Source organism: Oryza sativa, chromosome 1, assembly GCF_034140825.1.
Source record: "Oryza sativa Japonica Group chromosome 1, ASM3414082v1".
Taxonomy (NCBI): domain Eukaryota; kingdom Viridiplantae; phylum Streptophyta; class Magnoliopsida; order Poales; family Poaceae; genus Oryza; species Oryza sativa.
This window is the reverse complement of record NC_089035.1, coordinates 35,473,677-35,499,998: the sequence shown is the minus strand read 5'-3', so window position 1 is coordinate 35,499,998 and position 26,322 is coordinate 35,473,677. Positions and strand designations below refer to the sequence as shown.

The 26,322-nt window shown below is 41.6% G+C and overlaps 3 protein-coding genes and 1 long non-coding RNA gene across 5 annotated transcripts; 3 read left to right on the top strand and 1 right to left on the bottom strand.

Moving 5' to 3' along the window:
- Window positions 1-193: 193 nt before the first annotated feature.
- LOC4327446 (uncharacterized serine-rich protein C215.13) lies at window positions 194-4,467 on the bottom strand. Of its 2 annotated transcripts, none has more exons than XM_015766721.3 (5): window positions 4,374-4,467; window positions 4,183-4,292; window positions 3,164-3,284; window positions 1,083-2,237; window positions 194-965 (listed from the first exon to the last, which is right to left on the bottom strand). In XM_015766721.3, exons 2-5 carry the CDS (start codon window positions 4,227-4,229, stop codon window positions 549-551), a joined length of 1,740 nt encoding a protein of 579 aa, XP_015622207.1. In that variant the 5' UTR covers window positions 4,230-4,292; window positions 4,374-4,467; the 3' UTR covers window positions 194-548. The 2 variants fall into 2 exon arrangements, with proteins under 2 accessions (XP_015622207.1, XP_015622205.1); XM_015766719.3 differs by having other exon boundaries at window positions 4,383-4,467.
- LOC136356048 (uncharacterized) lies at window positions 4,271-7,574 on the top strand. The gene is made up of 2 exons (XM_066309465.1): window positions 4,271-4,464; window positions 7,332-7,574. The coding sequence occupies exons 1-2, from the start codon at window positions 4,311-4,313 to the stop codon at window positions 7,439-7,441; spliced, it is 264 nt and encodes an 87-aa protein (XP_066165562.1). The 5' UTR covers window positions 4,271-4,310; the 3' UTR covers window positions 7,442-7,574.
- A 948-nt stretch (window positions 7,575-8,522) lies between these two features.
- LOC4327444 (uncharacterized) lies at window positions 8,523-10,142 on the top strand. Its single transcript, XR_010738864.1, has 3 exons — window positions 8,523-9,014; window positions 9,515-9,674; window positions 9,770-10,142. It is a non-coding gene; the product is annotated as an uncharacterized lncRNA (long non-coding RNA).
- A 2,172-nt stretch (window positions 10,143-12,314) lies between these two features.
- Window positions 12,315-24,509, top strand: LOC9267172 (probable LRR receptor-like serine/threonine-protein kinase At1g06840). Its single transcript, XM_015765439.3, has 21 exons — window positions 12,315-12,707; window positions 13,504-13,605; window positions 14,384-14,531; window positions 15,062-15,133; window positions 15,407-15,478; window positions 16,407-16,550; window positions 16,644-16,715; window positions 16,802-16,873; window positions 18,654-18,728; window positions 19,140-19,208; window positions 19,410-19,478; window positions 19,560-19,631; window positions 19,807-19,893; window positions 19,973-20,041; window positions 20,325-20,821; window positions 22,032-22,184; window positions 22,520-22,806; window positions 22,971-23,022; window positions 23,222-23,472; window positions 23,586-23,720; window positions 23,844-24,509. Exons 1-21 carry the CDS (start codon window positions 12,470-12,472, stop codon window positions 24,207-24,209), a joined length of 3,102 nt encoding a protein of 1,033 aa, XP_015620925.1. The 5' UTR covers window positions 12,315-12,469; the 3' UTR covers window positions 24,210-24,509.
- Window positions 24,510-26,322: the final 1,813 nt, after the last annotated feature.

The window sequence follows — 26,322 nt, the reverse complement described above, 5'->3', positions numbered from 1 at the left end:
AGAAAAGCACAATTTGCAGTTACTAATTTTACAGCGACCAGTAGAGTTTCTCATAGGGTCCACCAGCTGCCTCAGAGTACAGACCCTCATATGCTCCTGCAGAGGACCACTAGTTGACCTGACTGGATCCCAAGCAAAACATTTGCATTAGATAAATCACATATACAGTTGCTTCAAAGAGGGCAGTAACCAGTAAGCATCCAAGTGAAACACATACTGTATTCCTCAAATAAAAGAAGAACATGGTACAGCCCAGTCAAGATGTTTGAAAATCGCGTATGGTAATCCTCACAATAACCGTAGAGGGATAAAAAGAGAAACTATATCGTGCTCTGACACTTGGATTTCAGTACAGCGATAACTCAAAATCGAATCTCCAGGTATTTATGGAGTACTACTTCAAAACATAAACCCCACAATCTTATCTTTCAGAAGATTCATGAAAAGATGGGGGAAATGGACAACCACACAGAAAGATATAACCGCATACAACTTGCAACTACTAATTGTAAACATAACGAGGAACGAGATTTTACAGCTAATAACCATCATAGTGGACCAAATGGCTCTGGGAGCGGCTCAAACCGGTGATCAAACACTGGGCTCTGGTCAGATTTGTCATCAACGTTGTGCAACCAGTTCGTGTTCGTTATGTCCTCCCTCAACAACAATGCCTCATACCGTGCAGTGGTATACAGATCTAGTTCACTCAGTGTCTCCTTAGTTCCAATGCTTTCCCTGTCTGGAGAACCAGTTGAGCTGCCACCGTTGTTTGAAAGAGTTCCGTTCGAATCTCCAGAGAAGTGTCCATTGATGCTGCCATTGTCAGTAAAATGACAATCGCCATTTAAACTGAGATGAGCGGGATCAGACATTCGAGCTGACCGGACCTTCGCACCGGCAGAGCGAATGCTAGGCGGGAATAGAGATGCACCACGAATACCACCCAGGTTTTGTCGAATGTCCTATTTATAGACAAGAACTGTTCAGTTTCTTCTGGAGATGTTACAGTAACTAAAATACATCAAATAAAAGTAAGCAGGTCATGTTTACTGTCACGTAAAATGAGGAATGTAACATACCATATGCTTGATTGCCATGTCAAGTGACTTCCTTGATATTGTCCTACCAAAGCCATTATCTGTGCCCGTGATAGACCGTAATGGTTTAGTATGTTGGCCTTCCACAGCAGACCCCTCGGACTGTCTGCTTTGGTGTCCATTTGTAAGAGAAGATACCCTAGATGGTGCATCAGGAAATTTACTTCGCGTAATAGCAGGCACAGTCATCTTTTTTACAGGAGCTGAGCGAACTTGTTCAGCATTTGGGGCTGACTTGGGTCCCAAACCCACTCCTGGGCGTGCTCTACCAGCAGATAGTGGTCGTTGTGGTAGCTTAGTCCTTAGGTTTGGTGGAGTTTCACTTGGAAAATCAGGAATATCTAACGGCCTGACTGGAGCTCGTGCACGTGAATTTGGGGAACTTGGACGAGATGATGGTGCAGAAGAAGGTGCTGAACTTCGACCATTACTGGTTACAGGCCGCCCGATGGATGTTATGTTATTGCTGCCAAATATCCTCCCAACAGAAGGTGAGTGGCCAGCCAGTGGGGCTGATGAACGTGTGATAGGCTGACGCGTAGGTGTAGATGAACGAGAGCTAGAGCGGCTGACTGAAGGAACTGTACTTGTGGAAGAGGAGGTGCGACTAATTGTACTAGTTCTTCCAGAGGATGAACTAGGACGACTTGCTGCAGAACTTGTACTTGAAGATGAATTGGACATGATACGAGGCCGAGAGGTTGGAGTTGATGGTCTCGAGTTTTGTGCAGATGTTGTTTTGGCAATAGTTGAGGTGGACATAGTGTTGGGTACAGAAGATCTAGTTTTGACTGGAGTAGAAGGCCGAGTTTTATTTGGAGTAGATGGCCGAGGTTTGACTGGAGTAGATGGCCGAGGTTTCACTGGAGTACATGGACGGGTTTTAGTTGGAGTAGAGGGCCGTGTTGGTACTTGACGTGAAGCTGGAACTGATGGCTTTGATGAAGAAAGAGTGCTAGTCCTCTTGCTTGGAGTTGTAGGTGGCGAACAGACAGAGGAAATGCTTGCATTGACAACTGATGACCTGTTGTTGCTGGAAATAAGAGTAGATTGGATTGAAGGGCGAGAGACAGAGTTACTCCGTGCTGGCCTAGTTGGTACTGTGGAATGCCCATTCTCTGTTTCAGGAATGGAAAGCTGCAATAAACATGCAGCACATTTCTGTTAATTATGAGCATCAACACATGCCTGGCTGAGCAAATAGTAGATTTGAAGAAACAGGTCATACAGCTAAAGCATGTATCAATGGTTATATGATAAGTGGTGCAATATTATTACAATATTATATTGCTAACTAGATGGAACTTGATTGCTTCCCAAAAACAAATTACAATTCATTGTAGACGAAAATGTATTACTGACTACTGCAGATTGTACACTTTGCACTATATGAATATGAGCAAACATGTAATAACGTGAAATACTCCAAATTTACATGATTACAACCCAATAATACAGCAAATCACGGTAGCATTGGTGACTATCTGTTTTCAACATCCTATGATGGTATTGACAGATCACCTGGTTCATCAAGCCTTTTTCTTATAACTCCTTTTGCATGAAACGTAAGATTGGCATTCAGTTGTCAATAAAAAGGCAAGTTAAAGGATTACCATGCCTTTCTACTATTGTTGCCTAAACAGAATTCAAACAAGTATTGTTCTTAGCGCTAGTTGCAGCACCTAACAACCTACCAATGCAGGCGATGTGCACTGAAACAGTTATTGCAATTATAATGTGACTAGGTGCATTCTAAAATTTGGAAAATCACTCTGGCGAACATAATTTTCTTTCAACTAGTTTATTTTGGTGGGCAATGCATGGTAGGGTTTTCAAACATCAAAAATCATTTCCACTTTCCAGTTCAGAGTTATATTACTTCATTATCCTCTTATGCAAGAAAACCGACCCGGATGGCTGAATTCAAATGCCAATGAGGCATTGAATACAATACAAGGAAAAAAACATCTACTATGCTCTTGGAACAAATATCCTGACTGCTTGAATAAAAAGAATCTCGAAACACTTGCATGTAAAAAAAATTTGAAGAAAATAGCACCAACCCTTGATGCTCTAGTGGTTGAGGATGATCTAGTAGTAATGCGTTTAGGGACATCTGAGGATGGAGCTTTCTCCACAACCTCCAGTATAGGAGCATGAGGTGATCCTGGGGGAGTCAGAAGCCTGAAGAAATATTCCAATGTTATGCAAGTCATAGAAGATCAGACCAATAAAAATTAGATAACTTGGTCATAGAACAGATGACACATAAATAATGGAAAGGCATATCCTTTGGTGACACGAAGCACTCCCGTTTTGTGGCAAGCCCATAGACGTGACATCCAAATCGGCCTTATCACCACAATAGTGGAATGTGATGAAAGTCAACTAAAGTGTAGCAGTAGTTATTTCAACTAAACTTGCAATTAAAATGTCTGGTCATTGTAATTCCCAGTGGGTGGCTGGGTGCTGGTGTAATTCAGTTTCAGAAATTTCACAAAAGAGTTATAGAATTCATTTGAACTATTGAAATTATCCTATAATACGAGCCAGTATAAAACATCCTAAAGTTAGCAATGCTATTTGCCTGCCGAATTTTTTTCCCTTTCCAATATAGAGAAGACATTACTTGAGATCCAACGCTTTGCTCTTCAAGCTAGGAAGGAGCCCACAGACCAAACAATACAGTCACCTACTTGTCTTTGCTGTCAACGAAACTAATTCCCTAACTAAACCAAGTAGCATCCGTACATGGCCAATCTTAAAACCGGAAACAATCGCAGTCAGCAGAACTCAACCTAAATACACCAAATCATGATTTCCCTGGGATGACACCACTGATTCCTCGGATAAACAAGCACCATTCATTCACCTAACCACAAGCACGATAAGTATAACGTCGTCCAAGTTTAACCAATAAAACGCCCCCAAAATAAATTTCAAACGCGGCATTGCCACCAGCTACTCCAAATTAGAGAAACGGCTTACCCAACTTAGCACAACGGGTTCACCAATTGCAGCAAACATGAAATCGACGCAAAATTCAGAAAACCAAATAAGTAAGGAGAAACCAGTCAATTACCAGTCGTAGTCATGCTTCCCGATCTCCGTGTCCAGCAAGTCCTCCATCTCAAACCCACCACTTCAGACTCCCAAAACCCCCCAAACCAGATCGATGCGATACGACGATGCCTGCAACCGCAAAACCGGATGAGACCGATAACAACCGCAAGCCACCCGAACTCGACATCACTCTGTTGCTCTTGCTCCTACCCTCCCTACCTCCCGTCGAAGCGGCGCGCCGCGAGAGGGGATGGGAATCCCCGGCGGCGCGGGACTTGGAACGACCGCGGTGAGGGAGTAGGTCAGTCCCCCTCCCCTCCCCTCCGCCTCCTTCCTCACGCCAACGCGGAAGCTTCCAGAAGCTTCCGTGCCCGAGCCCTCCTGGACTTTGCTTGTGGCGGTAGGCTGCGCGCGCGAGAGAGAGAGGCAGACACCGCGAGGAGGCGGGGAGAGAAGAGGAGGGAAGAAGAGGAATGCGTGTGAGCCGCGGCGTGAAATTTTCTCCTCTTTCTTTCTTTCTTTCTTTTTTTTTCCCAATTTTGTCCCTTTCGCTTTCGAAACGCTGGGCGGTAAAAACACCGGGCCCCCCGTGACCTTCACGCGATTTTTTCTTACACGTGGGCCCACCGCCCGTGTGGGCCCGGCCGTCAGTGGGCGAGAGGTGGGAGGTGTGGGGGATTAGAATAGGCGGTAAGTCTGGAAAAGTCGGCGGCGTCGTTGCTCGGATAGAGGAGACGTGTCGGGCTCGACGTGTCGCATCGCGAGGGGGAGTGGTGAAGGAGATAACGTCATGGTGGGGCCCACTTGTCAGTGGGTGGGCCCACGTGCCGTAGCATCGAGGCCCGGTCAAAGTTGGGATGTTGGGGTAGATTAGGGCATGTTCAATGGTAGAGACGGGTATGGTCTCTTAAATAATACAAGATTTTAGAGACCATGTTTTTATAATAGTTGAGACGATAAAGGCTCTAATCATTAACTCAAAAAATATTTCTTTTATTAATATTCTTTTTATATTTATATCCTCATGCAACCATATTTCTATATTATAGTGACTAAGAGTCGTTGTTAAGCTGTTGTCATGCATAACAACGATGTTTTGTCTCTCCTTTTTCTCTTTCCTCCATATCAACAAGTATTTATAATTAACAACGCTAAAAAACCCACTATTAACAACCATTGTATAGATCAGATCGCTGGTCCGAGCGGCCGGGCTCAGGTGTTCTCACGGTCAAAAACTCCCAAAATCTAAAGATTCAAGGTTTGCCATTATCTGGTGGCGATGATTAGTCAAAGATGATTCGCTCGGTTGTTTAGGTTAGCAGTATCTCCGTACTCACGAAGAAAATCGTTTAGGACAATATTTAATTCAAATCTTAAAAATATAAATCATAAATAACTTTTAAGTTGTTGAGTTTGAAAATATATGTAAAAGTTATATGAATAGATTTATCTTAAAAGATATTTTTATAAAAGCATATATATATATATATATATATATATATATCACTTTTCAATAAATATTTTTATAGAAACAAGAAGTTAAAAGTTATGTTTTAGAGACGTGTCGTTGTCCAGAACGATTTCCTTCGTGAGTATGGATGATTACGCCCTAAAGCATTGGTCCCCACGCAACAAAAATGTACTAAGTTCGGTTGCTTTGCATGACTTGATTGTTCAACTAATTAAACGAACACAGGTTCTCATGTCGTAAATTTTGCATTTGGTAGGCTTGCGCTTTACTCCGTAAAAAAAAAAGCAAACCCTGAATTTCCGTGTCCAACTTTGACTGTCCATCTGATATAATTTTATTTTATAATTCGTGTTTTTATTGTTGTTACATGATAAAACATAATTAATATTTTATGCGTGACTTGTTTTTTTAATTTTTTATAATTTTTTTAAATAAGACGTACGGTTAAATATTGGGCACGGAAACTTTTTTTTTTTTTAGGAGGGAGTACGTGTTTGTACATCAGCGCATCTGGTTGGATAGCCGCATGGCCGCGTGTCCACGGCTGAACCGAAGCGAGCGAGTCGGCAGGGCACGTATACGCATTGCACGCACCGACGCACGGTAGTTGGCCGGTGGCGATCGATCGAAATCGGTAGCTGCCGCGTCACGAGACACGTACTAGTACTCAGTTAGCTTATGATGGGTCGTCGTCGTCGTATCCCGCATGCGTCGGCGTCGCCCAGCGTCGCGGCGAGTTTTCATGTACACGGAGGCGAACGTTATCGTACAGCGCTTAATTAGCCCGAAGAACTAAACGAGAAAATATTGGACGTATATATATGCATGCGGCTGTTTATCTATCGCGCACACATGTACAGGACGGGGACGCTACAGTTTTGTGCGTACGTTCGTAAGTTCGTTGGGGTTAGTTAGTTAATCAATTAAGGCTTTTATTAAGAGCAGGGCAGGTAAGAGCAACGACCGGTTGTAATGGTTAGTAATGGCGGGATCGATCGATCGGGCTTTCATTTACTAGGGCTCAGCGCCCTCTCGTGAAGCACGGATATGTAGCTATAGCTCGATCGAGTTGACACGCATTGATGCATTCGAGCAATCCGCTAGTGGCACACATGAACATTCGTCGTGGTCGCAGCACGCATACGCTGTCACATGCATGCCGTTGCATCTTATGATCGATATACATCTTATCGCGAGTTTACATGCGTGCCACCCGGCCCGGGGCCCGGTGGTCCGACCCTAGTTACTCTTACTCCCGGGATGAACCCATGCCATGCGTGGCCACTGGCCAGCTAGCGTTTCCCTCTGCCTGAGGGTGACAAGGTAACGGCAGCTGCGTTTCCCTCTGCCCAGCTCGTCGTACGTTTGGACTGTGGACCTTCCGTTCGGATGAACCGGGAATCATTATTTCGCTTATAGCCGTTTATTAGTAACATTAATCACTTTTATATAGTAATAGTACTGTTTTTTAAAAAAATAATAAAATCGACTCCAAAATTAAGTTTACAAATACAAAATTTGTAAGCATATGTATAACAAAAACCATAGACTCTTCGAATTGCACCATTACCAACCATGCTAAGTTTCTTGCTATATTGAGCTGGTGAATAGAATTTTATTCAATCAGGTCATATTTTTCTTTTTGAGGGAAATTTATCAGGTCATAATTATTGCTTAAATCACATTCCTTTCAACAGAGATAAGCATGGTGTTAAGTACTCCACAAAGGTTGCAGATTGGGCCGGTACGGCATCCCACCAAAAGCTTTTGGCCCAAGGGAGTTCAGGTGGAGGAACAAGAGTTGTAGTTCCAGGAGTTTATCGTACAAAAACATCTTCCTCTTCTACATCTTCATTCCCTAACATGTAGTAACTTCTAGAACGTGTATCCTCCTTTTTCTCAAGCTCCCCTCAAACATCTGATTGTGTTGAAACACTATTGCTCCATTGTGAACTGTGAAGTGATTGGCGTCCTAGAATGTTGGTCATGGATTGTCAAAATCTCATCTGTTTTGGTGGAAAGGTCTGTTTGCGGTGCTTCAGGTAACAAAAGCTACCTCAAACAAACGATTTATTTGTTTTCATTCAGATTATACAGAATAAATAAAATAAAATAAAAACTAGAAGTCAAAAGCTAAGTTTCCTAGCTTCTCCAAAATTTTTGAAGCTAGCTACTTACTGTTTCTTGAAATGCTTCCCAAAAATCACTTTATATCTCATCTGTCTCGGTCTCTCAGACCAGAGGTAAAGATCATGTGCTTGTGTAATGTAGCACATGCTATAGGGTTTTCTGTTTACTTAACTGTTTAAAGGCCTAATTATTCCTAAAATAGTAAAAGGTGAAAGGTACAGTTATCGACTTACAAATTATAGTATATGCCAGTGTGAACAATATGGGATACCATTCCAAGCTACTTCTTCTGTCCACAAATATAAATGTTAAATTGTAATTAAATCAACACTTTGACTGTCAGCAAAATCATAAAGATTGATGACTAGATTTACCGTAAAACAAACTATCATAATTACTAATATATAACTATTCATGCTTCTTAAAAAAGAATATACAACTCATTCTATGAGAGAGTAGAACTGTATAAAAAGAAGGCAAACCATATAATGGTAGTGCTTTGCAAAAAAAAAGTGCCCACCTACACCACATCCAATTCCCCCTCAATCATATCCGCTCAACATTGATCTAACGGTCTAGAATCGCTACCCTTGGTAGCAATCCAAGACTCGAAATGTACTTCGTTTTTCTGTTTTCTATTTGAAACAAGGATGTACTTGATATAGCGAACAATACGAGGGGTCTTCTTGCAAAACGGTATCTGGAAACCACATGAATTCCGCCTCTATCATAACCGCCCAATGCTAATCGAACGGCTCGTGATCGCGACCACTGGTTGCGACCTAGCCGGCCGCGCCGCCCTCTGAGCCGCCGCCGGTCTCGTCGCCGCCTCGCCGGCGCACTGTCCCCCTCCCCCCTGGCCGCCGGCGGCTGCGATTATGGCTTAGATTTGCACCTCGCCGCCGCTTCCAATAGTGACCTCAGCAAGAAGAACCGAAGAGCAGCCGCCGTGCAAGAAGACGACCTGAAGCTCCGTCTAGTCCGAGTACACGCTGGGATGGGGCAATGCAACCTCGTACCATCCTTTTCATCATTTTTCTCACTGAACTTCTGCGTTGTGTTCTTGATTGAAACTCATAGGGCGATATTAGAAAGGTGATTATTATTATTTCTTTGAGGGGAAGAAAGGTGATTATTTTGTAGAGTGAACTTGGAAGAGCTCCAGAACCAGGGGCCTGTCAGAGCACTCGTTTCAGGCTTCGATTCAGAGAGGCATTGGCGACATTACGTTGTCTCTGCTGACAGCTAAGGTGCAATCCTTAAACTCACTGATATCATCAGATATTTGTAAAGGCAAACCTTAGACTTGTGATTAATGGAATCCTATTCATTCCGGTTCTTCTTTTTTTTTTTTGGCCTGTTGACATGTTCATCTCAATTGGCTTTGCGATAGGTGGCCATATCAGAACTTGTGATTATCTTAGAGAGAAGCATGTCCATGTAGCATTTAACCTCTGAAAACAGAACACTTGCTCTGTGTTACAAAGTAGAGAGAGAATCCAATGCAAAACCCATTGCCACATATATCTGAATACTTTGTCCTAATGTGCACGTACTGTGTTGATGAACATCTGAATATCCCAGCTGTCCGTGTCAGATCTTTTTTTTTTTGACGCATCCGTGTCAGATCATCAGAAGTACAAAATCCTATGCCTGTGTAAACTAGCACTTGGTTTGCCGTTTAAATCAAGCATTTAAAAGGTTATAATATGATTCCTCTTAACTGAAAGCTACAGCTACTAACTTGCAGATTGCAATGGGCATGGCAAGTGTGAACTGCTGTTGCACTGGGATGATCCCATTCAGCTATATACCAGCGGTTTAGCAGTAACTGCTCTATTATGATAATGCCAGCAAAAATATGAGCAGAACATCAGCATCAGACCCACCGGTGTCGTCGACGTTTAAAAGTAATCCAGCCACAATCTTCCTCTGTTCCCTACCTTCAATTTCCTAGCTACTTTCTAATGGTGACATTGATCTGACCATATCATCACCACATCAGGATTAGTATAATCATCTTCAGAACCGTTTCCTCTTGGCTGTATCACCCAATTTGGAGGACAAGTGTTATATTTTACTGCCTTTTTTCTGTTGCTGAGAATATGCAAGATCATCGCGTATCTCACTACAAGAAAAGGTGAAGAGGCGAAAGATAGATGCCCCAAATCCACTTACAAAACTGGTAAAGTCTGCACTTTTTACCGTCGTCGGTGTGAAGCTGCAATCTGCAGTCAAACTCGCGTGCTCTTTGACAGATTTAAAGTGATTAAGCACTCCAATCTTATGTTAGTCGCAGGTTAGTCGCGTTGTGTTGGTTGTATGTACCAATCAGTGAAGATACCGTGCCATGGATCATAGGCAAGTGAACAATTTTTTTTCTCTAAAGAAGCTTCGCAAGTGAAAAATGGAATAGCTAATCTCTGAAGAACAGTTGGGTTTCAGAAGCATATCAGTTTCCCCGAAGATATTAAGCAGTTGAGGTAAGTTAACCAACCCGGGCCATCCAGAAGCAGCTGCGAAACACAGACGTATCCATCTTGAGTATTAATAAAAAATTGACTTATAATCTTGGTTTTATTCTACACGGTTGTTATCAAATCTGCACCATGAAAACGAAATGAAACATCTGTCTGAGGGAGATGAAACATCTACACGGTTGAAATATCTTCCAAGCTACTCTTCTTCTGAACATTTGTTGTACTCTAGTTGCAGCGTATCCAACACTTCAGCTGTAATGTCATTTCAACACAAGATGTTACTAGCCCATATAAGTGTAATACAGAACCAAATTTAAACACTACAAACATGTCATAATTTCTGTGCACGGAACTAGAACACTTCAACCAGTCTTGTTTTCTGAAAACCATGGGAGCCTCACAACAAGACCACATCATCAGTTCGTCATCATATGGTCACACTGTTCACAGCCTCCGTAGATTGAAAAAGACTGGTCTAATAGTATATTAATGGTATGTCAATGTTCCTAATTTTTTTGGTTATAGGAGGGGAACAGTTTTAGTGTGCAGCCTCAACATCTGTCAAAGTGTCATCCCTGCAGACACAAGTGTCATTATCTTGGACTGATCAATGCGACCCGTACTAGAAAGCAACTCGATATGGCTCCCAGAAAAAAATATCAGCCGAACAGATCATGGCCGGCAATTTCTTTTTCTCTGGTCACGTTCAACTGGAGCTGAAAACTACAGCTTGTGTTTGTCTCTCTGACTTTTTGTTAGTCGACCCCTGTTTTTTGGGGGTTACTAATGAGCCGCGTGGACATTGTTATCATATCCTCTAGATCATCTTGTTACCAACTTGGTATTTTTCGAAACGAATTAACAAGTTGCTATGAAATTATGGACTTTTGTCAGCTAAGTCCCAAGTTGTTCGGTATGAAATCATAGGTAGTGTTCTTAGTGAAGTCGTTCCACAGGTTGTTGGAGAAGCAGTCTGCTCGTTTATTTTTCACTTGGATAGTGTCAAATACTACAGATGAACAGTGTCAAATCGAGCACAGCTTGGTAAACACACAGTAATTTATGAGATAGTGAAAGTAGGTAAAGGAGTAGGTCTCCGGTCAAATTATTTGACCTCTTAATTTGTTTGGGTAATTTTAATTCCAAATAAACTCAACTAGTGCAGAAGGGCACTGGCTACATTTGAAACTGTCAGGAAAATTCAGAATTAGGACGTTTTCAGCTCAACTCTAGACTTAGCTAGAGAGTTGATCAAGTGCTTCTGTCAAGCTAATCTCATAATCTTGTACTTTATGCTTGTTCTTGATTCCATTTGTCTGTGCCACCGTACGATGCTACGAACAAATTATTGCGATGCTGCTACGGGATAGTGACGGCTGTTTACAATCAATCATTTTATATTCATGATCTTAAATGACAATTCTCTTGTGCGATTTTTAGACAATTGCTACTAAATTACAAAATAATCACTATGCATCCGTCAACACCCCCCAAAGCACAGAACAATCGAAACTACCACCAGAAAAGTACCAACCATCAGTTGCATCATCTCACCGTATAATAAACATGATAAGCAACCAAGCCAGGTCACTCTCCTCTACTACATCCGTCAAAAAAAAAATCAACCTAAAATAAAATGGGATATAATTTAGTACAACGGATATGAACTGAATTTTAATGGAAGCTCTGTTTAGATTCGTTGTACTTAGATTATGTTACATCTCATTCTAGATGAAAATTTTAGGATGTATTGAATACATTTATTTTCTCATAAAAATAAAAAATAATAAGACCTGACCTGTGGGCCCGGTTTGTCAGAGGAGGAGATCACCGGACTCAGTCCGGCCGCACGAGGCGAATGCGGTCGCCGATGGTTGAACCGCGGCGGACTCCTTCCCAACTCTACTTTCCTCCTCGCTTCCTTCTTTCACACGAGCACGGGGACCTATTCGCGTAAATACTCTATCCTCCGAGGTCCTGGATGCAATTTTGACTGAATAAAATATGGCGCCAAGGGGGGGCTCTCCTACTAATCCAAAGTATTTTAGCGCGCCGCATGAAGCAGAAGCCGCCATTAATAACTCCCCGAATTCGCCAAAGCACAACCTTCCCCCACCAACCCACCGCACCCAGAGCTTCGCCTCGACCTCGCCTTCGCCTTCGTCGCTGTAGCTGCCGCGATCCAGGAGGAAAGGGAGTGGGGTGCGGATGGGATTGGGGGAGGAATGCGACAGCTGCACGGGCTGAAAAGTTGCAGCAGCAGTAGTAGTATATGTCCCCCCGCGCCGCGGGGGTTGTCGCTGTGGGTGAAGGTGCGGTGCTCGCTCTCGCCTGCCTTTCCCGAGTTCGTTGGTGAGGGCAATCTCCGGCCGGGCGCCTCGTCGGCTGGTGCTCCCCGATCGGGGGGCTGCTGCAAATCGCTGTTCGGATTGGAGCGGCCGGTCGGTCTGCGTTTGATTGCAGGTTCGCTTCTTCGATTCCTCGAGGATTGTGCGGTTGGTTTGTTCAGGATTTGTTTCTAGTGTGAGTTCGATCTTGTTGTTTTCTTTTCTTGGATTGAAATTTCACTTCAGATTACAGTTTTCTCGCTATTTGCCAAAAAAAAAAGAAGGCTTGGATTTTTTTTTTTATCCCTATTCGTTGTTCTCCTAGCTTCTTGGTCTTCTTCGGCTCCTCGCTTCTCTTCTTTGTATCTGTACCTTTGAAGCTATAAAAGTTTGGTACTTTTGGTGAAAATATTCGACGGAGAAGGTATGCGGAAAAGGGCATATTTGTCGCCATAAAAATTTACCTAACGTTGACAACCATTAGTAGCTCGAAGTCCTGAACCTTGTGTACTGTGCTCTTGTGCCGTACAGTCTGCAGGCTTAGTTGGGAAGTCCCAGTTGCTGGTTGTGATGTGGCTCTTGCTGTCAGTGTTAATAGGTTGTTTTCACCTTATGTGGAGGAGCTTAAGTAACTTGCAAGCTCGCTTACTTTTCTTTAGTCAAGAGGAGAGTTGATTTTGATTGTGCCCGGGCCATATTTTTTCCATGGTTGTTGGTTTGAACACACCATGGTTAGGTCAGGCGCGTTAAGCATCATATGGAGTTGACACGCTTTCACACCTTAGATACTGGATGCTAGTCTTCTGTGGGTAGGATAAGCGCCTCCATTTTGGACTAATCGATCATTTAGAATGGTAGCAAGCGTGCTGGATGTCTGGATCGTGCAGGGATGACTAAGTTGCTGATCACTTGCTCCTGATTCTCTTGTACAGACATGGCGAACTTCAGAGGTTTTCGGCGCGCAGTGATCGTGGTTGTTCTGTGCATTTGTCATGTGAATGTCGTAAGGGGACAGAGCACTGACCCTGCTGAAGGTAATATACAGTAATCTCTAGTAGGACATGTGCTGTACTGCATTTGCTTGCTTGCTTTCTGTTATACTTTTGAGCCAGGCAGTTTGAATTGCCGGAGCTCAGAATAGCTACTAGTTCTATAGTTCAGGAAGACAGAATTGGGCTTTAAGCTTTCAAAGTTTCAATTATGCATATCCCATCTGTGCGGATTTAAGCATATCTTTTTGTAAGTAGTGCTATGTTTTGAAAGTATCTCGAAGATCCCGTCCCCCCCATCTGAACCTGTTGTGAATTGTCCGTTTCTACAATGTTCATGCCATCAATTGCCGCACACTCAATTGTTGTCACACCAGTAATCAGTTATATTCATGTGGTAATTTAAAAAGTTCATGATATAACATGTTTTTAATTCAGAGTTAAAGAAGTTCATAATATTACAGATTTTAAATTAAAGAAGTTCACAATATTGTAAGTAAACTTACAATATTACATAACATTATATTGCCTGGCAATTACATAACATTATGTTAGTTAATCTGGTATGAACAACTTTGTTAGAGAAGTAGAATAATAACTATTTGAAAGGGTTGCTTCCCAGTAGTTCTTCCAAAGAAATATCTGAAGAATAGTTTTTTAATAGATAATCTGAAGATAGCTGTGCAATCAAAGTAAGAATAATCATTATTAGTTTTTTTGTTGTTGCTGAGATGTGTGATGCTTAGTTTAAACAGTAATATTGACTCAGATACTTAAAATTTTAAAACTGCTGTGAATTGAACTGTTTCCCTCTTATGTGCAGTAAATGCTCTCAGAGCTATCAAAGGAAGATTAATTGATCCGATGAATAATCTTAAGAATTGGAATAGTGGAGATCCATGCACATCAAGTTGGAAAGGAGTCTTCTGTGACAATATACCAATAAATAATTATCTTCATGTAACAGAATTGTATGATAATCTTTCAACCTTATTATTTTATACGCTTACTCTTCTCCCTCTTTTTTTAGTGGTAACGGTGGTTTGTTCTTTCCCAAGTACTTGTTGAGTGAGCCCTCTGCAATTGTTGTTTGTATAATTGTCTTAGCTCCAGCCAGAGGTTCTGGCTTTCTCTCTTTTTCTTTAAGCAGGTTCATCACCTGTACTATGAGTTTTCTACCTCTTAATGCAAAATGCGCAGCCCTCGTGCGTCTTTCTGAAAAAAAAAAGAATACCTCAGCCTTGACTGGGTAAAATAATTCAAGTTCCCATTGTGTTCGCTATCATCAATGACACATACCTCTAGTTACTTTTAGCCTAAGTTGCTATTTTCATGTTTTGGTCAAAGCCGTGATCATTCTCTAATGAAATCCATTTTGCATTCTGATATCTGTTTATTATCTACTTCTGTCCATTCTGTATGATGTGCAATATGATAATTGGATTGCCAATATCATGCTATTTTTTTTCTCTTGAAATTGCATACTTTTTTCTGGATGCAGGCAGTTATTTAAGATGAATCTTTCTGGGACTTTGGCACCAGAGATCGGTCTTCTATCTCAATTGAAAACATTGTAAGTACCAACTTGATAGAAAGCTGGAATAGTTAACTGAATTTAAAGATAATATTGTATCTCATGGGGTACTACATTTAGTATATTTTAAGCAAAAAAACATAATTCTGACTCACAAGAAAGAAGAAACTTACATAATATAATAACTGGGACATAAAGGAATTGTTTCTTGCATGGTTGACTCTTATTGTGCATTTAGTCTCGTGAAGCCTTTTCTTTTGTTACATTTCCAAAATTTTGGTACCTAACTGCTATATTTTGTTCTTTTGAAAGGGATTTCATGTGGAACAACTTGACTGGTAACATACCGAAAGAGATAGGGAATATCCACACACTCAGGCTTATGTAAGTTTCATCTGTGCAATCCAATTTTTGTGCTCTCTTTTCAGTGTGCACATTATCCACAGGCCGCAGCATCTTACAGTTTATCTTGCAAAACCACATAAGCTTAGGAATCTAAAGGTTTCTTCATTGTCAGCAAGTATTTTATATACATATGGACAAAGTCCGGATTGCCCTTCTTAACCCAAAGGTACTGTGATGGGGCTAATAGTACTAAGCTTTGGACATATAGGATCCTTACAATAATATACTAGCTATAGCTTAAAGATATTTCATTTTGGTAGGTTCGTTTTGGTTCTAAATAGTTGTTTTGGGTTTTCAGTGGAACATTTTCTATTAAATATCCCAATCAGTTGCTAATTGACAGTACTATCAGAGAGATGTGCAGACAGTTAATAGTGGTTGCATATTTCCACGGGTAAAACATTAGGATAAATTTTTCGCCGGGCTGGCGTAAGAGAGCCAGCCGAAATTTATGAAGAGGAAAGGGAGAAAATGTTACAAGCTACAGCAGAGTTACATGCCAGCAAAGCCGGCAACACACTTTTACAAGGATAAATTGATCCCCTTTTTGTGTAAAATGATATCTCAATGAGACCACAGAGAGTTTATTCCAACCGCTTAATTTCAGTAAAATTTGTAAAGGAAAAGTATGCACTGTAAAGTATTCTATATAAATTGCCATGAATTAATAGCTGAATATTGACATATCTTAGTTTAATGCAGTATATCTTAGAACTTTTATACACCATGCGACACTATTTTATTTTGAGGATTACTTTTATTACCTGTTTCCCAAGCATTAAACATGCAGTAAATGTTGTAGTTCTCTTTGCAGAAATTCTGTAAATTTCTTTATATGAATTGCATCCAGGATAATAGGTGCTCGTATATAACAAAATGTTGACTGTTGTCGCAATAACTTTTGCAGAACTTTGAACGGTAATCAGCTATCTGGTTCTTTACCAGATGAGATTGGCTATCTCCAAAACTTGAACAGATTACAGATAGACCAAAATGAAATATCAGGACCCATACCTAAATCATTTGCTAATTTAACAAGCATGAGACATCTGTAAGTATAAATATTTAAATTTTGATCTTTCCTCCCCATGTTGCCCCCATATTTTAAACTTAATTATAATCTTGACTCTTCTTCTACCATCAGTCACATGAACAATAACTCATTAAGTGGGCAAATCCCATCTGAATTGTCAAGATTGCCTGAACTCCTCCATCTGTAAGTGGGACTTCACTTGTGTTTTTTTTTACCTTTTTTAGCATGAGCTGTGTAATTAATTTTATCTTATACCACAAACTTGACAGCCTTGTGGACAGTAACAATTTGTCTGGACCTCTTCCTCCAGAACTAGCAGAGACTCGCAGTTTACAAATACTGTAAGTGTATTTTTCTTTCTACCCGAATGTTGCTTTTAAAAATTTACCTACAGCGCATCAGAATGTGTCTCCTGTTTTCTTTGGACTGATATCTATCACTTCATTTAATTAAGAGTATCATGGGTTTATAGTTGCTTGAAGCTGACTGATGATAACTTCAATTTCAAATTTAGAAATATTAAATGGTACCAATTGGGTCTTGAGCGCTATACCTATATATCTCTTGGTCGCTATTGACGCCCCTAAGTGGGTAATCAAGGGCATCGACAAAATTCGTCGCGGCTTCTTATGGGCTGGCAAAGTGCAGGCCAAGGGAGGTTGTTGTCGGGTCGCATGGGCAAAAGTTTGCTCGCCAAAGGAGTATGGTGGGCTGGGGGTACCAAATCTTGAGCTCATGGGCATCGCCCTTCGATCCCGTTGGACATGGCTGCAACGAGTTTCCTCCGGAAAACCTTGGCAAGGTTTAACCATCCCGGGCTCGCAGAAGGAGAAGAATTTTGTGGCCGCTTCAACGATATGCCTCGTTGGCAATGGCACTTCCATTCTATTCTAGGAGGATTGCTGGTTAAAGGAAGGGGCGGTCCGCTCCATTGCGCCATCCCTCTTCAACCAGATTCCAGTGCGCATTCGGAAGAGAAGAACGGTTGCCGAGGCATTGCTCAACCGAACCTGGATATCAGATATCCGAGGTGGCCTCGGCATTCAAGCCATCCTTGAATATCTGAATCTCTGGTCGATAATCCAAGCGGTTGATCGAACGGCCACAGAACCGGACACACTGCTTTGGAGATGGGAGAATTCTGGCAACTACTCCAAATCAGCCTATCAGGCCCTCTTCTTTGGTCGCATCCAATTCCAATCGGCACCGATATGGAATTCCCTCGCACCACCACGCTGCCGATACTTCCTTTGGTTGGTAGCGCTGAATAGATGTTGGACTGCCGATCGCCTCCGCAGCCGCGGGCTCCCACATCCTCTGTGATGCGTGCTTTGTGACCAACACGAAGAAACCATCGATCACATCTTGGTCGCTTGTCCAGAATCAAGGCAACTTGGTGGTGGGCGCTGCGCGCGATAAGGCTGCAGGATTGCCTGCCAATAAACGAAGCATCCTTCCATACCTGGTTATGCAGCGCAAGGGAGAAGGTCCACAAACCACATCGTCGGGGATTCGACACAATAGCGACTCTGATTGCTTGGACAATTTGGAAGGAACGGAACAATCGAGTGTTCAACAATGAGAGCAGGACATGGGTCGACATTGCGAAAGGAATGGCCGAAGAAGCAGCGCTCTGGCGGGCGGCAAACTCGGTGATTCCATCCCTCACTTCGCAGCTCCCAGGAGGTCGTGGTAGCACAATAGTTTTGCGAGATTAGCTCTTATTGTTTATATTCCAGTATCGGTCCCGTGCTGTTTTTAAATTTGTTACTTGTAAATAAACTTTATTCCTCTTAATGAAAAAATGTGCGCCTCACGTATTCCTGAAAAAAAAATTAAATGGTACTGCAAATTTGTTGAGCATGTGATATCAAGTCCAGAAATTTATTTAAGGTGTGGTTTTCTGCATCTTCTGATGCAGTGGCCAGGATGCTATATTCCATTATCTAAAACTAAGGCAATTTTATTGTTTGCTAGACAGATAGAGCATTTTTTTATTCCTTTACTTTTATGTATATGTGGGTTTACATGACTTTTTATGAGCACAGAGCTTTCCACTTGGGTAGCGTTTTGATACTCTGTTAGCTTGTGACACTCAATTCTTATATGTGCTACTTAAAGTCAGGCTGATAACAATAACTTCAGCGGAAGTTCCATCCCTGCTGCATACGAAAACATACCAACACTTCTAAAGCTGTGAGTCCAACCTTCTTTCTTTCACAAGTTCATGTTGTACTTTTGTTCTTCTTACTACTTGTAGATGCAGGGGACTCGATTATTTTAGAAAGTACATAGGCCACCTTTAAGTTTGGATGGAGAAGATTAACATGGTACATAATATAATTGATTAATGTAAGCAGATTCCATTCGAAGTTTGATATGTTGAGGCTCACGATGAGTAGAGATTCCTCACTGGAAAAGACAAAAAGAAAACAAAAGGAGTAAAAATCAATCTTCTTACCTTAACAACCTAAGGTTTAGTAGATATGGTTGTTGTAGACTTATATCAGAAGTCCAGGAAATACAAAACAACAGAATCCAATCTCTATCATTCTTAAACTCAGACAAAGATATGTGCTCAGTAGATATTCCTTTTCACTTTACCAGGAGTCTTAGGAATTGCAATTTGCAAGGAGGTATTCCAGATATAAGTGGCATTCCTCAATTTGGCTATTTGTAAGTACAGATCAAATATATCACTCATTTCATTTTATTAGGGGGGAAGCGCACCATTGGTGTGGTGGTTTAGTCATGGGTTCATGACTCCACCCAGCAAGGTTCAAATCCTAAGATTGGCCATTCACTTCATGAATGAGAATAATCCAGGAGGTTATTGTGTACACACCTTTACTAACTAACTCTGTCAAGTACTTTCAGGGATCTTAGCTGGAACCAACTGACAGGATCTATACCAACTAATAAACTTGCTTCAAACGTCACTACAATGTACATCGTCGTTTATAAGAGCAATGATTTTTTACTTGTATTTTTCCCTTTAAAGAAAAGCTAATTTCTAGTTTTTGACAGTGACTTGTCACATAACTCTCTTAATGGAACTATTCCATCAAGCTTTTCGGGGCTGCCTAATCTTCAATTCCTGTAAGTAAATATTTAACTTGCTACATGTTTCTTTCGTGTCAACAATGCTTTTATATACTACACAGCCAACCTGCCCTGGCATCGTAAATTAATGCTTTATCTGTTGAACTTGTGTTGTTTGTTGGCCAGTACTGTTCTGTTACTTATTTGTTAGAGGTATATGATTATTTTTCAGATCGATTGAAGGAAATCACATAGATGGTGCTGTTCCATCGACAATTTGGAGTAACATCACTTTTGTGGGAAATCGAAGCCTTGTTGTGTATGATACTTGCAACTGTACTTTCTGCTTTCTATTAGAGATATATGCATTTGTAACGTATATTACTTAAATAATGCAGGGACTTCCAAAATAATTCTCTTGGAAATATTCCGGCTGCATTTGAGCCTCCAGAAGAAGTCACTATTCTGTATGTTTCTTTACCATGGAGATGTGTCTTTATCAGTTTGCCTTCTTGCGCACACATGAACAGCCCTTATTCAGCTGTATATTTGTTTGCAATATGAAATTATCATACTGAAGATTTGAAACAATTTGCTGACTACTAGCATTTGTCTAATTATAGCTGGTTTAGCAGATGTTAATGCTATTCGTATTCAAGATTATATGTCAAAAGAATCACACTTGTTTTTCAATTGAATCTTTACTGGCCTGACAAACAATCAATTACCATCATCATCTTCTTTTTTCAGGCTTTATGGGAACCCTGTATGCACAAACTCTACTCCAGCTCGAGCTGCTCGTCTTTGCCAACCCACATCTGTAACTGAAGCTCCATCTGGACAGGGATCACAAGTTAGCATAAACTGTTCTCCTTGCCCAACGGATAAAAATTATGAATACAATCCATCATCACCCCTACCTTGTTTCTGTGCTGTGCCTCTGGGAGTTGGATTTCGGTTGAAGAGTCCAGGGATCTCAGATTTCCGTCCCTATAAGGAAGACTTTCAGAAAAACTTAGCCCATCTGTTGGTCCTGGCTGATTACCAAATATACATGGAACGGTACATATGGGAGGTCGGTCCAAGGCTGAATATGCATTTGAAGTTATTTCCAAACAATACAAATTTATTCAATACGTCCGAGGTTGTGCGGCTCAGACATCTACTTGCTGGATGGGAGATTACTCTATCAAATGTGTTTGGTCCGTATGAACTTCTCAACTTCACGCTTGGTTCCTATGAAGATGGTATGTACAATTTACTTTTCCACCAAAGGATGCCATTATGAACTAACAGTTGAAATGTGTCACACCATATGTGTAAATCTTTTGCCAAGACAAAAGGATACATAGTTTTCATTTTTAACCTGATTTTTCTGCCCTATGGTATTCATAGAGAACATGATACATAGTACTCCATCTGTTCCATATTATAAGTCATTTGACTTTTTTCCTAGTCAAACTTCTTTAGGTTTGACTAAATTTATAGAAAAATATAATAGTATTTTCAATACAAAACAAACATATTATCAAACTATATTCAATATTAGATTTAATAAAACTAATTTCATATTTTAGATGCTAAAATTTTCTATAAACTTAGTCAAACTTAATAAAGTTTGACTAAAAAAAAGTCAAACGACTTATAATATGAAACTGAGGGAGTAGTAGATAATGATCTCATGCAACATAATCAGTCTTGGTTACTACTTTTCATCTTACGACATATTTGTCATCATGGTTAGTTTCTAGATGACAATTTGTCACAATATTTCAAGAGAGGATAGATGAATGGAAATATATATTTTTTTAGAGAAGGGTATTTTTTACCCTGCCACAATATTTCAAGAGAGGATAGATGAATGGAAATATATATTTTTTTAGAGAAGGGTATTTTTTACCCGGTCTCTATATCCAACCGAATATATGCAGCTATTTTAATTTAGGAACTTGGCCTATCAAATAGGGAACTTAGCCATCAAATAACCCAATCCGAAATTCGCTCCTATGGAGATTTGAACTCAGGACCTTAGGGTACTACTCAGGTCATTGCAACCACTAGGCTACATGCCCTTTCACACCCATACCCCGATATGCATTTCCTCAAGGTCTTCAACGGGTGAAACACTGCCCAAGAATTAAAAAAAAAATGATTATGAAGGTTTTGAACCAAGGAATTAAGAATATATAACTTCTTGGCTTATAGTTCACCACTACACATTTCAGATTGCTCAACAAAATATTCTACCCATTTTAGTAACCCACTATATTGCGGCTTTATTTTTAGAGAAATTTTACGGTTCTTGAGAAAGTACCTTGAGGTACCTAAATTTTACACTAATTTTTTTTGATATCTGAAGATACCAAATTTTACACTAAAAAATATGGTACCTCTAGTTACCTTTTTAAGGATGGTAAAATTACCCTTATTTTTATATCTTTTTAATTTATTTTGCAGAATTCCCAACTGTGGCGTCATCAGGTCTAAAGAGGGGCGCATTAGCTGGTATTTTGGCAGGGACAATCACTGCTTCCATTGCAGCGTCTGTGTTTACTACAATATTTATAATGAGAAGACGTTCCAAACGTCGAACTACATCTAGGCGGTCATGTAAGACATCATGTTTTTTATGCAGACAGCTTTCCATGTGCTACATAGGTAGCAGTGGCTACCTTAGGAACAGAAACCTAAGCTGAAAAAGAAATATCAGAACCAATCATGTGTAGGAGCATCATTTAGTAGTTTCTAATACTTTGCAATATTGGAAGTAGTAACTGAGCTGTGTTTCTTCTTTCCATGACCTCATTTGAATAAATTAGATTGGGATTTTTTATAGGTGAAAGAAAATCTAAAATGTTGCAGTGCTGTAGCAAGTAATTTTTTAGGCTTGTAGTAGACAGTTCAAACTACAGCATCTAAAGACATATCAATATATCATCGTGCAGTACTCTCAAGGTATTCTGTCAAGGTTGATGGTGTGAGATGCTTCACATTTGATGAAATGGCTGCAGCGACAAATGATTTTACTGATTCAGCTCAAGTTGGTCAAGGGGGTTATGGAAAAGTTTATAAAGGAAATCTAACTGATGGAACAGCTGTTGCAATCAAACGGGCACACGAAGGTTCTCTTCAAGGTTCAAAGGAGTTCTGCACAGAAATAGAATTGCTATCAAGACTACATCATCGTAATTTAGTTTCTCTGGTTGGCTATTGTGATGAAGAAGATGAACAGGTGCCTCTCAATCTTTGAGTTACTTAATTTGCTCTATAAACTGTGATGTTGTGATAAACGTTCTTAAAAATGAGAGTTCCACAGCTGCCCAAATCTGCTAAATTAGCCATATATACAAAAGAGATCTGTAATAATCGTTGCTCACATAGAACTATGTTTCACAGATGCTGGTGTATGAGTTCATGCCGAATGGTACTCTGCGTGATCACCTTTCTGGTAAGTGACCATTGACACGTTTAAATGCATCTGAATTTTTCTCCATACATCCATTGCGCACTTTTACATATTGACTATGATTCCAGACCATCTGCTAAAATTTATATGTTGTATATTTTGCTTTTTCTTTATAAAAAATACATAGTTTTAAACTTGCGTTGGATGCCAAGCACCTTATATGTATTGCGCTTTTTCACAGCCAAGTCAAGAAGACCTCTGAACTTTAGCCAGAGGATACATATTGCCCTGGGTGCTGCAAAGGGAATCCTCTATCTACACACCGAAGCAGATCCTCCTATATTTCACCGTGATGTTAAGGCCAGCAACATCCTCCTGGACTCCAAATTTGTAGCGAAAGTCGCAGACTTTGGTCTTTCAAGGCTTGCGCCAGTACCGGATGTCGATGGAACCATGCCAGCTCATATCTCCACCGTTGTTAAGGGGACCCCAGTAAGTGCCACTACACCTGGCAACACTGAAACTCACCATGATCCCACATTTGTGTTCCTCGTCAGACAACACGAAACTCTACAATAACTATCCATTGTTCCTTTTGGTGGCAGGGCTACCTTGATCCAGAGTACTTCCTAACTCACAAACTGACAGACAAGAGCGACGTGTACAGCCTCGGCGTCGTGCTTCTAGAGCTATTGACTGGGATGAAGCCAATCCAGCATGGCAAGAACATTGTCAGAGAGGTAAGGAAATGTTTCCAACCTGATCCTTCATCTTTGTGCAAAAACTAATCCATCTGAACAATGTCATATTGTCATCAAGAAGCCATAAACTTATAACTGAACACCTTATTTTTTTTGTCGCAGGTGAACACGGCATACCAATCAGGCGAGATCGCCGGAGTGATCGACGAGCGGATATCCTCCTCCAGCTCGCCGGAGTGCGTGGCGAGGTTGGCCTCGCTGGCCGTCAAGTGCTGCAAGGACGAGACCGACGCGAGGCCGTCCATGGCCGACGTCGTCAGGGAGCTGGACGCCATCCGGAGCGCGCTGCCGGAGGGAGAGGAGCTCCTGCCGGAGTACGGCGATCAGTCGGCCACCTCCACCTCCCTGACGGCGACCGGGCCGCTGTCGTCGTCGTCGACCACGGGGGCCCTCTTCATCTCCTCCGGCAGCGGCGGCCACGCCAACTCCAAGAGCGGCATCCCCTCCGGCACGGTGGCTCCCCGGTAGCGTTGCGTGCCGGGCTAACGTAACGTTTTTTTTTCTCCTTTTCGCGTCGTCGGGTGTAAAATGGAAGGGAATTTTCTTCCGGTGTAAATTAGCTGTATGGTAGTAGCACGTACTCCTGAGTGAGTGAGTGAGTGAGTGGTCTTGCTGCTGTTCCAGGTGATTTCTTGGTCTTTACAGTGGGTGATTTGGCCGCTGTTGTAATTAACCCATAGATGAATCATGAATCATGAATGCTTGCAACCAACGTTTAGATCCTGTTTGGCGAGTTTAAATTTTAAGAAGCGGTTGTTTGGTGGTCAACTTTTTGAGAACCTATAAGAGTGAAGTTACTCTGCTTCTAACTTGTAATTATTTTGTACTCTATAGTTGCAGATTCTGACAGTTTGATTGATAATCTCAACTATTTGGGACGTGAGTTGATGATCCTAAAAAGAAAATACAGCTTCTTAGGCTAAGTTCGTTTTCTACTGTTACTAACTTATCTCTCTCGTTTTACGTGTGCACACTTTTCAAACTAGTACACGATGTGTATTTTATAAAAAAAAAATCTATAGAAAAGTTGTTTTAAAAAATCATATTAATTTATTTTTTTAAGTTTTTTAACTAATACTTAATTAATCAAGTGCTAATAAATTGCTCTGCTTTTCGTGCGAGGGGAGCGTTTTCAACCATCAGAAACAAACACAGCCTAAAAGCTCTTGTTAAACAGGACTAATTACAATGGCCTTAGCTACTAACGCAAGCACGTCTCTATGATTGGTTCGAAATCTGCCGCGTGTCGTTGGTTCCTCGGTGGCCCACCGTTGTTCAGACCGGCGGCATGCCGGCCGGCATCGGCACGTACGCGGCCTTACCCATTTGTTCAGACCAGGATTAATTATAATAATGGCTAACGCAAGCACGTCCGTATTAGAGCACCCGCAATGATAAAGTAAGGTGCTCTCTATAAAACATAAAACATGTACATCTCAGCAATAGACTCGATTAATAGTAAACAACCTTAATAGTATGTCTATATTAGTATCTATAGCTCTCTTATGCATTGTCTCGTTTTTCTCTATAGACTATCTCTAAGTTAGTAGATAGTTTTGCTCTCTCTCTCCATTTATACCTTCCAAGTAGAAAAATATACTGATATGGATTTCTTGTAGAGAGTCTATGAATAACCATTATGGGTGCCCTTATTGGTTCCGAATCTGCCGCGTGTCGTTGCTGCCTCGGTGGCCCACCGTTGTTCAGACCGGCGGCAAATGCCGGCCGGCAATGCAGAGATCGTTTCGTGTCGGCGAGAGCCCCCCACCATTTGTTCAGACCAGCGGCAATGCAGGCCGGGCCACGGTAGCCAACCCCCCGCCGCGCGCGCGAGGTAGACCGGGTCGAGACGTCGAGTGGCCCCGTACGTTCGCGCGTCGCCGCTACCGCTACGGACGTGCATGGGACGGACGGCCGCGACGCACAGCGACAGCGGCGAGGCGAGCCGCGCGGGCGCGGCAGCAGCAGCAGCAGTCGGGCACGGCAACGCCTCGATCGGCTGCGTGCGGAGGCAACAGCGACGTTGTACGTGGGTGGGGGGCTCGCGCGCGGGGCTGCCTGATGAAGCGGCGCGTACAGCGGGTGAGCGGGGGGTTGTGGCCGTGTGAGGCACATGCTTTGCATGGCACATGGGCAGGAAGGCAGCCACCAGGCACCAGCGCACGCACACCACACCACCACCACGGCCAGCCCCGCGGATTCGGACTCTCCTGACTGATTTGTCATGAATTGAAGAAGATGTGAAGTTGATCCTGGCATGGCACCAGGCAAATTAAGACACTGCTAAGATATTTTTCTTCTTTCCTTACTACGTTTCATATGTGCCACCTGACAAATATTTTTGGTAGCACTAATTTCCTCAAGGAGTGCCTAGACACATGAAAAAAATGTTTTTATTTGGTGGACTAGAGTACCTATGTTCGTTAATTTGGAGTTGTTGAAATAATAAGGTTTTTCTTAATTATCTTTCTCCAACCCTACGAAAGTATTTCCGTGTCCTCCATGTGGCTCCAATATCAATATACTCCCTCCGTCCCAAATTATAAGACATATTTCTTATACATGGTCTTCAATGATATAC

Coding starts and splice junctions, on each gene's coding strand:
- LOC4327446 (XM_015766721.3), bottom strand. CDS start 4,229: ATGGAGGACTTGCTGGACACGGAGATCGGGAAGCATGACTACGACTG. Junction 2,238..3,163: donor CAACCACTAGAGCATCAAGG/GTTGGTGCTATT, acceptor TGTTTATTGCAG/CTTTCCATTCCTGAAACAGA. Junction 966..1,082: donor ACATGGCAATCAAGCATATG/GTATGTTACATT, acceptor GTCTATAAATAG/GACATTCGACAAAACCTGGG.
- LOC136356048 (XM_066309465.1), top strand. CDS start 4,311: ATGAGACCGATAACAACCGCAAGCCACCCGAACTCGACATCACTCTGT. Junction 4,465..7,331: donor CGACCGCGGTGAGGGAGTAG/GTCAGTCCCCCT, acceptor TCCTTTCAACAG/AGATAAGCATGGTGTTAAGT.
- LOC9267172 (XM_015765439.3), top strand. CDS start 12,470: ATGCGACAGCTGCACGGGCTGAAAAGTTGCAGCAGCAGTAGTAGTATA. Junction 12,708..13,503: donor CGGTCTGCGTTTGATTGCAG/GTTCGCTTCTTC, acceptor TCTCTTGTACAG/ACATGGCGAACTTCAGAGGT. Junction 20,042..20,324: donor CCAGAAGAAGTCACTATTCT/GTATGTTTCTTT, acceptor TTCTTTTTTCAG/GCTTTATGGGAACCCTGTAT.